The 15108-nt window shown below is 36.3% G+C and overlaps 1 protein-coding gene across 1 annotated transcript in view; it reads left to right on the forward strand.

The window, feature by feature from the left end:
- Nucleotides 1–15108, forward strand: part of COL21A1 (collagen type XXI alpha 1 chain) — a 184527-nt gene that overhangs the window by 146053 nt on the left and 23366 nt on the right. Inside the window, exons 17-19 of the mRNA XM_007945617.1 lie at nt 9271–9315; nt 11142–11195; nt 12568–12621. Of these exons, the coding sequence (XP_007943808.1) occupies nt 9271–9315; nt 11142–11195; nt 12568–12621 (153 nt within the window). The remainder of the gene's footprint in view (nt 1–9270; nt 9316–11141; nt 11196–12567; nt 12622–15108) is intronic.

Below are 15108 nucleotides of genomic sequence, written 5' to 3' on the forward strand. Positions count from 1 at the left end.
ATAGCTTTTAAAATTAAAAAAGCAACACACAATAATGTGGAAAGCTATGAAAGTATAGCAAAAAAAATCATAATCCACAATGCAAGCATGACTGCTACTAACTTTAGTGTCTATACCTCCAAGAATACTGTCTTTCATCTGTGTATTTGTCTGCCTGCCTATCTGAAAATGTATGCAACTGCTCATTTATAGATAACTATACATTTGCTCTGGTAGCATAGTGGCTAAGGCACTTGACTGCTAACCAGAAGGCTAGTGGTTCAAACCCACCAGCCACTCCCCGGAAGGAAGATGGGGCAATCTACTTCCGTAGTGATACTGCCTTGGAAACCCAAGAAGGGGTCGCTATGAGTCGGGTCTGACTCGACAGCACATAACATACATTTTATAGGAGCTCTGTTGGCACAGTGGTTAAGGCATTTGGCTGCTAACCAAAAAGACAGTGGTTTGAACCTACCAGCTGCTTCTCAGGAGGAAGATGAGGCAGTCTGCTTCTGTTAAGATTTACAGCCTTGGAAACCCTATGGGGCAGTTCTGCTCTGTCCTGTAGTGTTACTATGAGTCAGAACCAACTTGATGGCAATGGGTTTGGTTTTGAGTTTGTTTTTTAAAAAATATATTTTATGGATTATATATTAAATATATAAAATACAAAGTTTTATCTAGCCTATTTGTTGCACTTAGCAATAAATTGTAAATATCCATTTTGCACAATACGATTTTTTATGGTGCAATGGAATGAGAAGGTTATTATGAGGTGGAATTAACTCAATGGCAACAGTTCGGTTTTTGAATGGAATGGATGTCTCATAGTTTTTTTAACTATTCTGATCAATTGCTGGATATTTATTTGCATCTACTTTTCAGTGTCTTTGTTTTATAGGTATCCTCATACCATTCCTGAACTCAAAATTGAAGTTGTACTGTGATTTACTCTTTATCACATTTCAGTGGAATTAATATGTAATGTTAAATATGAACTCTAAGCAAATGATGGGCCATACCTTAGTAAACCTGACTTTTTTCTGAAAGAAATTAGAATGACTTTTGCTCAGAAACTGTATCTTTACCGCAATAAACCTGACTGGTAACACTTTATCCTGCTGTTACTCTGATACCAGGTCAGGAGCTACACAGAGCTTTGCAATGAAGAAGCTTTAGGAGGTCTTTTACTCTGACCATTTCTTTTTCACTCTATACATGGTTTGCAAGAAGGAGAGAGCTTTGGGCATGGGGCTAATTACCTGGTATTGAGTACTTACTTTTTATCACTTTTTATCCTGCATTTTGTACAAGTCATTTAGCTTTCTGCAGTTCAATTTTTTCACCTTTATAAAGAGTTGATAATGGATGCCTTCATAATATGAAGATTTTTGAGAGCCAAATAAGAGAATGTGTAGGAAAGTGATATAGATTCTATATTGCCCAATACAGTAGCCACTAGCCACATATGTCTAATTAGATTTAGCTTAATTAAAGTAAAATTAGAAACTCAGTTCCTTAGTTGCTCTAGACACATTTCAGGTGTACTGGTAGCATAGTGGCTAAGGCACTTGACTGCTAACCAGAAGGCTGGCGGTTCAAACCCACCAGCCACTCCTCGGAAGGAAGGTTGGGCAATCCTACTTCCGTAGTGATACTGCCTCGGAAACCCAAGGAGGGGTCGCTATGAGTCAGGGCTGACTCGACGGCACATAACAACAACAACAACAACAAAGGTCACATGTGAGTAGTGGCTACCATATTGGACAGCAAAGCATTTTCATCATCACTCAAAGGTTTATGGACAATATATAGTATAATGGTCTGTAAAAATCCATGCAAACTTGAGGAATTAAAATTTATGTCTGTACTATTAATTTCTATATGAAATAAATTTTTTAAAAATTGCCATTGTATATTTGAGATTCACCTTAATGTCCCCATTAATTACATACAGTAATAGTCTCATTATTTTTCAATGGTAAATAATGAGATATCTATAACATAAACATAAGTTTCAGAGTGGGTTGAGTTACATACTAGGTAGTACAGTGATTTAGATGTGATAATATATAAACAATATATTAAAATATGAGGTTATGAATAAAAGACACTTGTTGTTGTTGTTACGTGCCATCGAGTCGGCCCCAACTTATAGTGACCCCTCCTTGGGTTTCCGAGCCAGTTATCACTACGGAAGTAGGATTGCCCAACCTTCCTTCCGAGGAGTGGCTGGTGGGTTTGAACCGCCAGCCGTCTGGTTAGCAGGCAAGTGTCTTAGCCACTATGCTACCAGAGCTCCCAAAAGACACATAGGTTTAAAAGTAGATATAATTATTAAATGTGGTTATTTACTACACAACCAGAGCTCCTATCTAAATTAAGGTTAAAATTCATTCATTAGTTTTATTCAGCAAGCTAGTTTCACCTTTGATTTGGTGTTTTAAAAATAATGTCTATCATGTATGAAAGGGAGCTTTGGTGGTGCAGTGGGTAAGGCATTTGTTTGCTAACCAGAAAGTTGGTGATTCAAACCCACCAGCTGCTCTACAGAAGGAAGATGAGGCAATCTACTTCTGTAAATATTTGTTGTTGTTGTTGTTGTTATGTGCCATCGAGTCGGACCTGACTCATAGAGACCTCTCCTTGGATTTCCGAGGTGGTATCACTATGGAAGTAGATTGCCCAACCTTCCTCTTGAGGAGTGCCTGGTGGGTTTGAACCACCAGCCTTCTGGTTAGCAGTCAAGTGCCTTAGGCACTACACTATCAGAGCTCCTCTGTAAATATTTACAGGCCCAGAAACCAAATGACGGCTGCTATGAGTTAGAATTGACTAGATGGCAGTGGGTTTTTATCTCATATGAAATTTCAAAAATATTAATACAGTGTTCGTATTTCTTGAAAAATGATGTGTAACTTGTACTCAGAAACTGAGCCAGCTATAAAAGTCTTTGAAAAATCCATTTTTAGATTTACTCTTGGAAAAAAATTTGCTACAGTTTGTTTTGAGTTATATGGTGACATTCCATGTACCCAATACATATGGTCCACATTTTTTAAGTTTTCAGAGGATCACAGCCCATTTTAGAATAAGTGGTATAATTTTAGAACTTCTTCTTTCAAAATGTAATCAGTTATTATTTCTACATATGTACAACTTTCAGCTTTCAGCTCATTGGTATATTACACACACATAATCTCACTTTCCTTGCTGATACAAATGGGCAGGTTATTTTTTAGATTCTTTGGGCTTGGGGTGGCTAAATGGCTTTCCCAAAATATAGCAATGCAGAGACTGACCTTGGGTCTCCTTATCCTGTCCTTCCCTCTTCATACAGTCCTCCTCCTTCTCTATGTTTTAATGTATTAAATATTTGTCTTTTTTTTTATTTTACCCTGAAAAATTATATTTTGCAACAGGAAAAATGTTTAGAACTCATGCTTGACTTTTAACAATGTAGAAATGCCTTTAAGTGCAGAAAAGAAATTTCAATAGTAAAGCAGCTTTGCAAACAACTCCCAAAACCTTCTTGTAATGATACTCTTGGTCTATCTCTATAGCATATGATACCAAACTGATGAAATTTTCTGTTGTATATAAGCACACATAGCCCAATAATATTTTGTATATAAATTAGTGTTTGTGTAATTTGGTCCAATGCCATGTGGTTTCTTGTCTATAGGTCAGGGAGAAGAACTGCATCCAAAGTGACTTTTTTCTCCCTTTAAAGATTGATTAAGATATAAAATAGGATTAGTGAAATTTGGTAATTTCCTTAATAAAGGTTTAATGCAAGTATTTGTGTACTAGTTTCTTTTCAGTCTGGCAGCTATTATTGTGAGTACATTCTCTTTAGTTATCTTACCCTAGAGTACTCTTTCATACATTGTTCACAATGATTTTTCCAGTAGTATAGAATTAAGAGAAGGATTGAAAAACATTGTAGAATTCAACTACAAATATATTTGAAGCTGTTGGTCAAATTTCCTCAATGAAAACTGACAAAATACATTTAAAAAGAAAAAGTCATTGTACTTTTTTTTTTTTTTTTTTAAGAATCAAAGCTTAACATGAAAAGGGAAAAGGTAATGAATAAGGTCCCTACCAACCTGTTGGTGCCTCATACCCTCACTCGCCCAGTGAGAGGCCTCAGATTGCTAAAGTCATCTTTGAATCCAGTTGAATGCTTTGGAAATGAGGGTAGGGAAAGGCAGAAATGCAAAAATAAATAAAAATTTAGAAAGAGAATGAAATTTTAAGACAATGAGAAGATTTGATGTCATCTATCTTGTCTAACCTGTCACAGGTCAGGGAGAAGCTATAAAAAGACAGGTATGAATTTTTGTTCACTATAGTGCCAGGTACTGTAAGCACTTGTGATAATTATTTGATATAATGTAATAATTGGAGGAATAGATTCTATTATATATCCCACGTATAAAGTAGGGATACTGAGATTTTAAAATTTAAATAATTCTCCTAGGGCCAATCAGTCACTAGGTAATGGGCTGGGGGTGGCTGACTCCAGCATCTAAATTTTTAAGTGTTTCACTCTGTGCTTTACTAAGAATCATTTTATTAGTAATTATTAAGGCTAATAAGAAAAAAACATTCAGCATATGTGTTTTCCTTCATTTAATCTTTAAGAATGAACAAATCCCTTTTTGATATAACAAAAGGAATCATATAATATTTTGATAACTGTATGATATTAAGTATCTCTACCACAGTGTAGAAAGGTTGAAAATTTTTAGATAAAATTGGATTAGGTCTTTTTTAGTACATTGAAAATACTGCATTACTTACAAGCAAATTTGAGCCAAGGTGGTCCAGTTTCAGGGATGTGACTTTACTGATGTGGAAAAAGTATGATATATTTTCTTAATAATGTGTCATGGACACATTTTCTTCATTACAAAGTGGTCTCTGGAAAATAAGGGCCAACCTCTTTATTCTAAAGTATGGCTTTCTATTCTGACTGACTTATTTGTTGCACAGCAATGGTTTAAATGGTTGAAGGGAAGCATCTAGAACTTTTTTCATGTCAACATTCTTTCACCACAACATTATGCAAGATTTTCCAGTTGACTCTCTGCTCTTCCTCAAACCTAAATTGAAATCACACAAGTGGAGGAAATTTACTTTTACCAAATAAAATACTTATTTCTGTCCTTACTTATACTTTTTCACAGTTGTCTGAACCCAAAACCACATAGACCAGAAAATGAAATATAAAATTGTTTGGAAAAACATTTGCTCTATGAAGTAATTGTCACTAAATACTTTTGGATCAACAAACTGGTAACTTTGAAATTATTTTGAATGACATTTTCTACTAATGTAAAATTGGAAAAACTTTTAGTTAATTTAAATAAACTCATCAGGAGCCCATGAAAATATTATCTAGGAGTATTTTACTAACTAATACAGCTCTAAATGATTTCAGTTCTTCTGGTTACCCATTCTCTCTCTCACGTTTCTTATTTCATGCATGCTCATGGCATTTTGTTGAGACTTATTTCTATGACTCAGTTTTACATTTTGTTTATAATATTTTATGCAGTGATTAAATACATATTTTACTTATAGTTCAACAGATGAGTATTCATTTAAGAATTGTTAATATAAGTGAACATAAATACGAAGACTTCTTTTTATATTTGTGAAATATATGTTAATTTTTGACCAATTTGAAGGACAGAAAATAAGAGGAATCTTTGTTTTTTTTCTTAATCTGGAATTCCCCCAAACCAATTTCAATATCTCGTATATTATATAAGATGTTATATAAGATTATTTATGTTGTTGTTGTTGTTGTTCTTAAGTGCCATCGAGTCGTTTCCAACTCATAGCGACCCCATGCACAGCAGAACAAAACACTGCCCGATCCTGCGCCAGCCCCACAATCCCTGCTATACTCGAGCCCATCATCGCAGCCACCGTATCAATCCATCTCCTTGAAGGCCTCCCCCTCCTTCATCGACCCTCCACCCTACCAAGCATGACATCCTTCTCCAGGGAATGGTCCCTTCTTACAACATGACCAAAATAGGTGAGACAAAGTCTGGCCATTCTTGCTTCCAAGGAGAATTCTGGCTGCACTTCCTCCAGGACAGATCTGTTAGTTCTTTTAGCAGTCCACGGTACTTTCAGCATTCTTCGCCAGCACCACAACTCAAAAGCATCGACTCTTCTTCGGTCTTCCTTATTCATTGTCCAGCTCTCACATGCATACCAGGTGATTGGAAATATCATGGCTTGTGTCAGGCGCACCTTAGTCCTCAAGGAGATATCCTTGCTCCTCAGCACTTGAAACAGTTCCTTCGCAGTTGACTTTCCCAATGCTACATGTCGTCTAATGTCCTGACTGCTGCTTCCATTGCCATCGATTGTAGAACCAAGCAACGTGAATTCCTTGACAACCTCAATCTTCTCTCCATTTATTGTGATGCTTCTCATTGGTCCAGTTGTGAGGATTTTTGTTTTCTTTATGTTGAGATGTAATCCATACTGCAGACTGTATTCTTCAACCTTCATCTAGGTGCCTTAAGTCATCCTCACTTTCAGCAAGCAAAGTTGTATCGTCTGCATATCTCAGGTTGTTAATGATTCTTCCTCCAATGCGGATACCACGTTTTTCTTCATATAGTCCAGCTTCTCAGATTATTTGCTCAGCATATAGATTGAATAAGTGTGGAGAAAGAATACAACCCTGACACACTCCCTTCTTGATTTTAAACCATGTAGTGTCCGCTTGTTCTGTTTGAACGACAGCCTCCTGGTCAAGGTACAGATTCCTCATGAGTACAATCAAGTGCTCAGGAATTCCCATTCTTCTCAATGTTATCCATAATTTGTCATGATCCACACAATCAAATTATCAAGATTATTTATGACTGTGTGCTAATACTGACCAAAATCATAATTTACATAACTCAGATAAGAGATTATTAAATCAGATCCAGGAAGTGAACTGTGGGGAAATGGGTTCTGAAGGTCTCCTGAGTGTAGAGGCCAGTGAGTAGGTCAGAGATGCCTGGGTATCACTCTGCTTTTTCCCAGACTGAGAATGTGCTCTTGATGACACTGGGATTGGATTAACAAGTAGAAGTAAGTTCTGGACATCTATAATTCCTCCTAAAATCATAGACTGTGTGTAGAGACTTGAATAGTGATTGAAGTCCCAAGAAATAAAGAACTATGTGCAGCAAGAAATTCAGCTTCTCTGGTCTGTCAGCATCATGGATAGTTGCATGTACACTTGGGCACCATGGGACACTGCACTGACACAACTGTACTGCTTTCCAGCCTAGATCAGCACATGGCTACCTTGTCTCTGATAATCTTTCATGGACAGATTTTAATTAGATTAGGATGCATAGTGAATGTGTGTGTGTGTGTGTGTGTATTTGGATGGGTATAGTTATGGGTGGCCTTATGCCAAATTATGGCCTATTGATATGGACACTTTTATTTTTTAATTATATTTATCCTAATTTGTTACATCGAGAATATGAATTTTCTGCATTAGAAGGATATAACTGATATCATATTTTCTTTATACTTAAAACTCAATGATTTTTACTTTTACTTTCTATTTAGAGTACTTATTGAGTATATTTTGGTGGTATTTTATAACAATAACAAAACAACAATTCATTGCTGTGGAGTTGGATCTGACTCATAGCAACCCCTCCTTGGGTTTCCAAGGCAATATCTCTATGGAAGTAGATGGCCCAACCTTCCTTCGAGGAGTGGCTGGTGGGTTTGAACTGCCAGCCTTCTTTCTGGTTAGCAGTCAAGTGCCTTAGGTGCTATGTCACCAGAGCTCCCGGTGTTTTATAGTGCTACTTAAAAATATTTATGTTGTCTTTATATTATTCTTGAAGTAGTATATTTACAAAGGTTTTTTTCAACTACTTTGTAAGCCCCTGGTTGACAGACATTGCTCACTTATCACCTTTGTGCTCTGCAAAGGTCAAAGTGCAGTGGCAAACAGAATTGAGCTAAATAGAATTTAACTGAATTCTTTTAATTTATTTTTTATTGTGCTTTAGGTTCAAGTTTACAGAGCAGAGTTTGTTTTACATTTAACATTTCATGTGCATTTGGTTTCACTCCCCAATTACCATCCCCAGCCCTAACCCAGTCTCCTCCCCTCCTGGCCCAGTAACCTCCCCCCACCACATGCCCCTCATAGTTATGCACTCCTGTGTGTCCTGCATTTCCTCTGTGTGAATGTTGCCCCTCTGGTGCCCTGTGGTCGATTGCTCTAAGGAATGCATCTCTATAGATTATGTGGGTGCATCACCCTGAGTTGAGTGGTCTGCGTGTACATCTTGTTTACTATTGAGCTGAGAGCCAGCCCCTGGGAGTGAGTTTTATTACAGGCTCAAAATGTATCCCAGGGCCCTAGTATTTGGGGTCCCACCAGACTTCATCCAACCAGTAATTCTGGTCATTATTGTGTTTTTGGATTTTGTTCCATGTTTTTCCTCCCACTCTATCCAGGATCTCCAGTTTTGATCCTTTCCTCAGTGGTTGGCATTGGTAGCTGGGCACCATCTAGTTCTTCTGGTCTTGAGGTCCATTGTGTCCTAGGGCTGATTGCTTCCAAATACCCTTGGTTTTTTGCACTCCTCTTTGCATCCGATGATAGGAGACCATTAGCTGCATCTTAGACCCAAGTCGCTACTCATCAATGTAGGTTGAGGAACAAGATTTTTATGTATTTTCTTGTGCCAATTGAGTCTGGTGTCCCCCAGTACTATGGTCTTGAGTCTGTAGATCCATTGGAGATTCAGGAGAGAGATCTCCTGAATTCTACTGTATGATTCATATTCGGATTTTAACACTAGAACTGTTCTTGTGTCTTACACTATATATGTGACTAACATGTTTGTCATTGTAGTGTTAATTTGCTCAGTATATGAAAATCAAAGTTGCAAATTCTCCTTATAGTAGAAGATACTTTATTGCATAGCTAATAACAGCTATAACACTTTCCCTGATTTACAGAGTACTGCTATTCTTTGAAACCCTCATAGTGTAAAGGGGCTTCAAAGAAGTACTGATGGGCCCAAATTTCTTTCCTTATCTACCAAGGTATCAATACATGTATAAGAATTTCCTTCTCTTTAACATAGCAGTATTATATTTTAATATGCATAAGTTTAAAACAATGTATTATTTATAAGCTAAATATTCTAATTATGATAGTTTTTCTTTAATAATATAATCTCACATTTTTATATTAAATATGTATATATATATCTCATTTTTTAGGGAGTTCCAGGATTTCCTGGAAACCAAGGAATAATGGGACAAAAGGTGAGTATTAATGAGAATTGAAAGGCTTAAAACAACCTGATAATCAAAAGGGCAAATGATGACACATCATTGTTGTTTTCACATAGGATACATTCTTCTCACATTCATACCAACTATTAATTGTTCAAATAATAGTTGAACAAATGGTATTTGAATAATTATAATTGTATAATTAATTATATAATTAATATAATACCAGATGCTGGTATTTCAACCTTAGAAACAGTTTTGCAAATTTTGATTGGCTCTTTACATATAATATTAACTAGGATTTACATATTTGTTTACCGTTTTACTTGCTTTTTATCTTTCTCTCAAACGAATTTGGAACAATTTTACATCTTCCCTAACTATATTTTTAGAACTTCATTTAGTGTACATATTTTGGACTAAGCTTTCAGTTTTTACATAATTGTAAATGTCTTAATCTTACTCTTGTTTTTGAGGAATAGTTTTACAGCATATACAACTCAAAGTTGACAATTATTTTCTCTTAATGTATGGAGGATCGTATTCCATTACTTCTTGACTTCCATTGTTAACATTTAGAAATCTGCTGCTCTGCAGTTATCATTTCTTTGCAAATGATCTTTCCTTTTTTTGGGGATTCTTTGAAAGTATTTTCTTTTCATGTTCTGAAAATTCATTATGATATAGCTACATTTCTTTTTATTCATTCAAGCTGTAGGTCAGTTTTCTTCCTGACTATGCAATTATTTCCAGAAAAATTTTAGCCATTATCTCAAATTATTTCAGATCTCTTCTCTCTCTTTCTAGAATTCTAATTAGATGTATTTTATCTTTTCTTATTTTATATTTTACAAATCTTAATAGCTTTCTCATCTCATTGATTATTTTTATATATTTGGTAAATTTTTTTTTTTTTTTTGAGGAAGAAGACTATACCAAACTCACTGCCATCAAGTCAGATCTGATTCATAGAGACCCCTCCTTGGGTTTCTGAGGCGGTATCACTACAGAAGTAGATTGCCCAATCTTCCTTCTGAGGAGTGGCTGGTGGGTTGAACCTCCACCCTTCTGGTTAACAGTCAAATGCCTTAGGCACTACACTACCAGAGCTATCATCCAGTTCTCATAGCCATAGCCCAAACAAAGAGTTATTTTGTTTCTTTTCTCCCCCTGCCCCAAATCAGTGATCTTTGAAGACCTTTTCTACTTTTTTAACAAGCTCTGCCTCATAGAAGATGTCCTTGCTATTTTTTTTTTTTCTACATGCAGAAGATCTATGGGAGCATCTAATTAGCCATTAATTTTAGATATTTTTATCTAAATTCTGAACCTATTTTTTCTCTATTAATTTATTTTTTTTATCATAACCCCTAAACTCTATATAAGGAGCTCTGGTAATGCAATGCCTAAGGCATTTGATTGCTAAACAGAAGGTTGGCAGTTCCAACCCACCAGCCATTGCATGGTTGGAAGATGGGACAATCTACTTCCATAAAGATTTTCCTTCTTGGAAACCCAGTGGAAGTCACTGTGATATAATTTTTTCACTTTATTTCTCATGCTGCTATTTCACCTCATCAACTCTGTGTGAGCTGCTAGATTTTACTTTAAGATGATGGCAAGCATCACTCGAGATTTCCTAATGAAAAAATTGAGTTACTAATTCCTTACACCATAGGTCTTTAAGTTCTTTGATTCTTGATTTTTCTGCCTTGTCTTGCTTCTTTATTAGAATAAAGAGAAGGCAGAAAAGTGAAGGTGACTGGTATTGAGATTTTATTCCATAGAGTTTTCATAGAAAATTCCTGCAAATAAATAAAGTGAATTTAAGAGTTTGATTTGTATTTGATTTTTAGGGAGAAATTGGACCTCCAGGACCACAAGGAAAAAAAGGAGTTCCGGGAATGCCTGTATGTTAACCTCATTGTTATGAGACTGTTAAAAATATTGTTATTATATACCAGGAATTACTATTCTGGAGTTCACAAAACTGTATGGAATCTAAGAATAAGATTATTGGGGTCCACAAATTTTATACATTTATATGAAAAATATTATCTGTGTTGCCATATTTATAGAGGAGAGACTCTATTTTTTTAAGATTTTTAAAAAATTGATTACTTCCAAAAAGTTCAGGAAACAAATAAATATTCTATCTATACATTAGAAAATACTGAGTACTGTGAGAAAGTCTAAAATTCAGTGAATATTATTTTTTGCCCCTTTTAAAACTTTATAATTTTAGATAAAGGTAGTTTGGATCACTTTTAAGAAAAGTCACTGGTATAAACCAAACAAACCAAAAAAAGCAACAACTTCATTCCCACTGTTGTATACTAGAAATTTTAAGGAAAGGAGAATTACTCTAGTGATGCCAATTATTCCTTTGTACAATTAGTCATTCATTTGATGCCAAATCTTAGACCATTAAGAGATGGAACCTCTAATAATGATAAACAGCCAGAAACCCTAAGTAATAGGCCACTGATTTTGTTGAAAGAAGTTTAGCCTTTGCCTGACTTACTTGCTCAGGTCCATCTACGTGTGATACCTCTCCTAGCATCCGCCCTTTTAAAATATCCTAAGATGTTTATAGGGAAAACTACTCTAGCAACTTTACTTATTATAAAAATGAGAGTGAATACTCTCAGGAAAAGTTATGTAGGAGGGTCCTAAACTAATGCAAAAATTATTTTGGAAGTTTTTGGGAATAGAAGGGATATATGCAGTTTAATATTAGAAATTATCAGAATCATATTTTGCATGTACAAAATTCCATTAAAAATGTCTAAATTTATTGCTAAAAGAAATCACTGTTAATTTTAATGTGTGAATCAAACTCTCTGTAATAGCTTTCTCTTTAACTAAACAGATTGGTTTTTATGTTTGAAAATATATGACTTTTCATTTAATTATATCAATTTAATAAAATAGATATCCTACTCAGTGCTTGGTAAGACATTTGGTGAATTTTTTTTACACAGGAATAAATAGGGAAAAAAAAGCTCTCCTTTAAATATGACTCCAACTTTTACTAGTTCTCCATTAATTTGTGCTATTTGTAGGTTTTTTGAGCAATAGAATTATAAGAACCCTTCTAGTCTTCATGCTATCTTGTATAATTTGATCCTTTTTTATTCTTTATTTGGTATGTGTATGAAAATGTTTCCAATATCATCTTATAGTTTACTGGGTTAATTGTGAGGATGTGTAACTTGGAAATTAATATTTTTTAATATTCTTCTCTAAATTACTCTTGAAATTTGCCACTTAAAAATGTAGGGTTTGATGGGACGTGATGGCTCACTAGGTCAGCCTGGAACACCAGGATCTAAGGTAAATATAATAATGAAATTAACAAGATTGAGAACCCTGTGCAAACAAAGTAAGCATTTATGTACTTCAGTGAAAATTTAAACTAGCTTGATTTTATTTTTAATTGTGGTTTTCATCGTGTTGAATAATCATTTGTAAGAATGAGATGTTAGGCAACTGCTCTCCTAAGAAACAGGCTAAAAAACAGGTTTGGTTTAAGCTGGAGAGGGGCCAGGAACCCTCACCACTCAGCCCCCTCTTCTCTAATTGGCATCCCAGAGGGCTCTGAGGAACACTGAGAGCTCTTATAGATCTTACTGCCAAAACCACTGATCTAGAGCATGTGTAGTTATGGGTAGTTCTTACCAATTCCCCCGTTCTCTCTTCGGTATTTTTATTTACTAGAGTGCATATGGAATTTTAATTTATAAAATACATTATAGTAAATTTTGTTGGACATTCCTTCTGTGACTTAAAAAAAAAAAAAGTGAAGCAAGCTTGACGAAATGCATGGACTGTCAGATTAGGTGTTCTCAAGGTAGAACTGAAGCCCTTCAAATACCATTCTTTGACTACTGACTTTCCAGGTGTATAGAATAAAATCCTGTTCTAAGAGAGCTACTTATTTTCTTGGCTCACCAGAGGGTCAAACCAAGTACATTATGTTGTTTGTTGTTGTTGTTATGTGCCATCAAATTGGACCCAACTCATAGTGACCCCTCCTTGGGTTTCCAAGGCGGTATCACTACAGAAGTAGATTGCCGAACCTTCCTTCCAAGGAGTGGCTGGTGGGTTTGAATTGCCACCCTTCTGGTTAGCAGTCAAATGCCTTGGGCACTACGCTAAAGTACATTATAGACTCAGGAAACAATTCCCAAGTATTGAGTGAGTAAGATCTAGAACAACCTTCCAAAAGGAAATGATGGAATTGCTGTTTGGAAATTTGACTAGACATGGCCTCAGGGAATAGACCCAGGCATACAGAATGAGTAGATGACCTAATCTATTCCACTTTTAATTTCTAAGGTGTTTAGAGAAAGCGACAGGATAAAATGTCATGGGAGCCTAGTGAATAGGGTAGAACAGCTGCTCTTCCATCAGCAGTAACCCTTGTGGAACCTAAGAGTATGTGAGTTGTAGCAGCAGTAGGTGTGCATAGACTTGGCATAAAACTATGTACAATCTAAGAAGTGAATGATAAAAATTATACTCTTTGCTGAAAGAGCTAGTGACTCATACAAATATACTTGGCTGCGGGGCAACTGGCTGTAGCACTGGTCATTCCAGTGATCTACTCAGTTACTTCCCTGCCCTTTCTCCATCCCTTCTTTAAATGCATTGCTGCCGGTAAGCGAAGATGACTTTCCCAGATATAGGAGTGTTGTTCTCGGCTCACGGGTTTTGAGTGATTGTGGTTATCAAGTAGGTACATTCCTCAAGGCCATTTTATAAGAAAATATAGCATAATTGTATACCACTTAAATAACAGAGACACAATGGATTCTCCCATGGTCTAGATGCTTGCTTGAATTCTTAAGAATACAGCCCAAGATTTCATCAGCTTCCTCCCCCCCTTTAAATTATTAGCTGCATTACACTATTGACTCAGACTGAGCTGGAGGAGTTCAATTAGATCTGCTAGGTTTTCCACGAAAATCTCTAGAACAACGTATTTGTAGCAACTACCATGTGAGTGGATTCTGCCAATTTGGCTAGGTATGCAAGTGGCTGTTTCCAACATCAGAGTTTGTTTAGTTTTGCATGGATTACTATGAAGTGTGATTTCTCTTTTACAATTATTTTGTTAAAAAAGAGATAGAAATCAAAGAAAAGCCAAACACACTGGCATCAGGTGATTCCAACTCATAGCAACCCCCACTGGGTTTCCAAAGCTCTAAATCTTTATAGAAGTAGATTGCCTCATCTTCCTCTTGCTGAAAAGCTGGTGCATTTAAACTGCTGATCTTCTGGTTAGCAGCCAAATACCTTACCCATTGTGCCAGGAGAGGTCCTTAAAAATAGATCCAAGCTATTAAAATTACACTTATTAAATGTCATCTGCTTGAACAATTTCTCTTAGGAAGATCAGCACGAGCCCGGTCCCCATGAGGCAGAGGTCAAAGATGTCCCAAATGTCCAAACTACCATGCCACTCCATCATTGCAGACATTAAGTCCTCCTCCTCCTCCCAGTAATTTCCCCAGTCTTAGGGTTCTGTATTTCGCTGTAATGCCTCACAGAACTCACAGACACCCAAGGGTTCGTCTCACGTAGTGGTGGAGGCTGGCAGGCTGGCGAGTCCCGGGTCCGTGAGTAGGTCTGGTGGATCCTCCCAACTCTCGGGGTTGATGAACCTCGATCAGCAGATCAGATGACAGCTGCTGTCCCAAATCCAGGGGTGAGATGAGGATGATCCAAGACACACAGCCGGAGCAAGAGGAGAGCGAATCTTCCCAGGAGATTCGTAGGTATACCCTCAGGGAAGCTAAGGGTGGTGATTTGAATTAT

Source organism: Orycteropus afer, unplaced genomic scaffold (assembly GCF_000298275.1).
Source record: "Orycteropus afer afer isolate SDZICR_OR568_19922 unplaced genomic scaffold, OryAfe1.0 scaffold00140, whole genome shotgun sequence".
NCBI lineage: Eukaryota > Metazoa > Chordata > Mammalia > Tubulidentata > Orycteropodidae > Orycteropus > Orycteropus afer.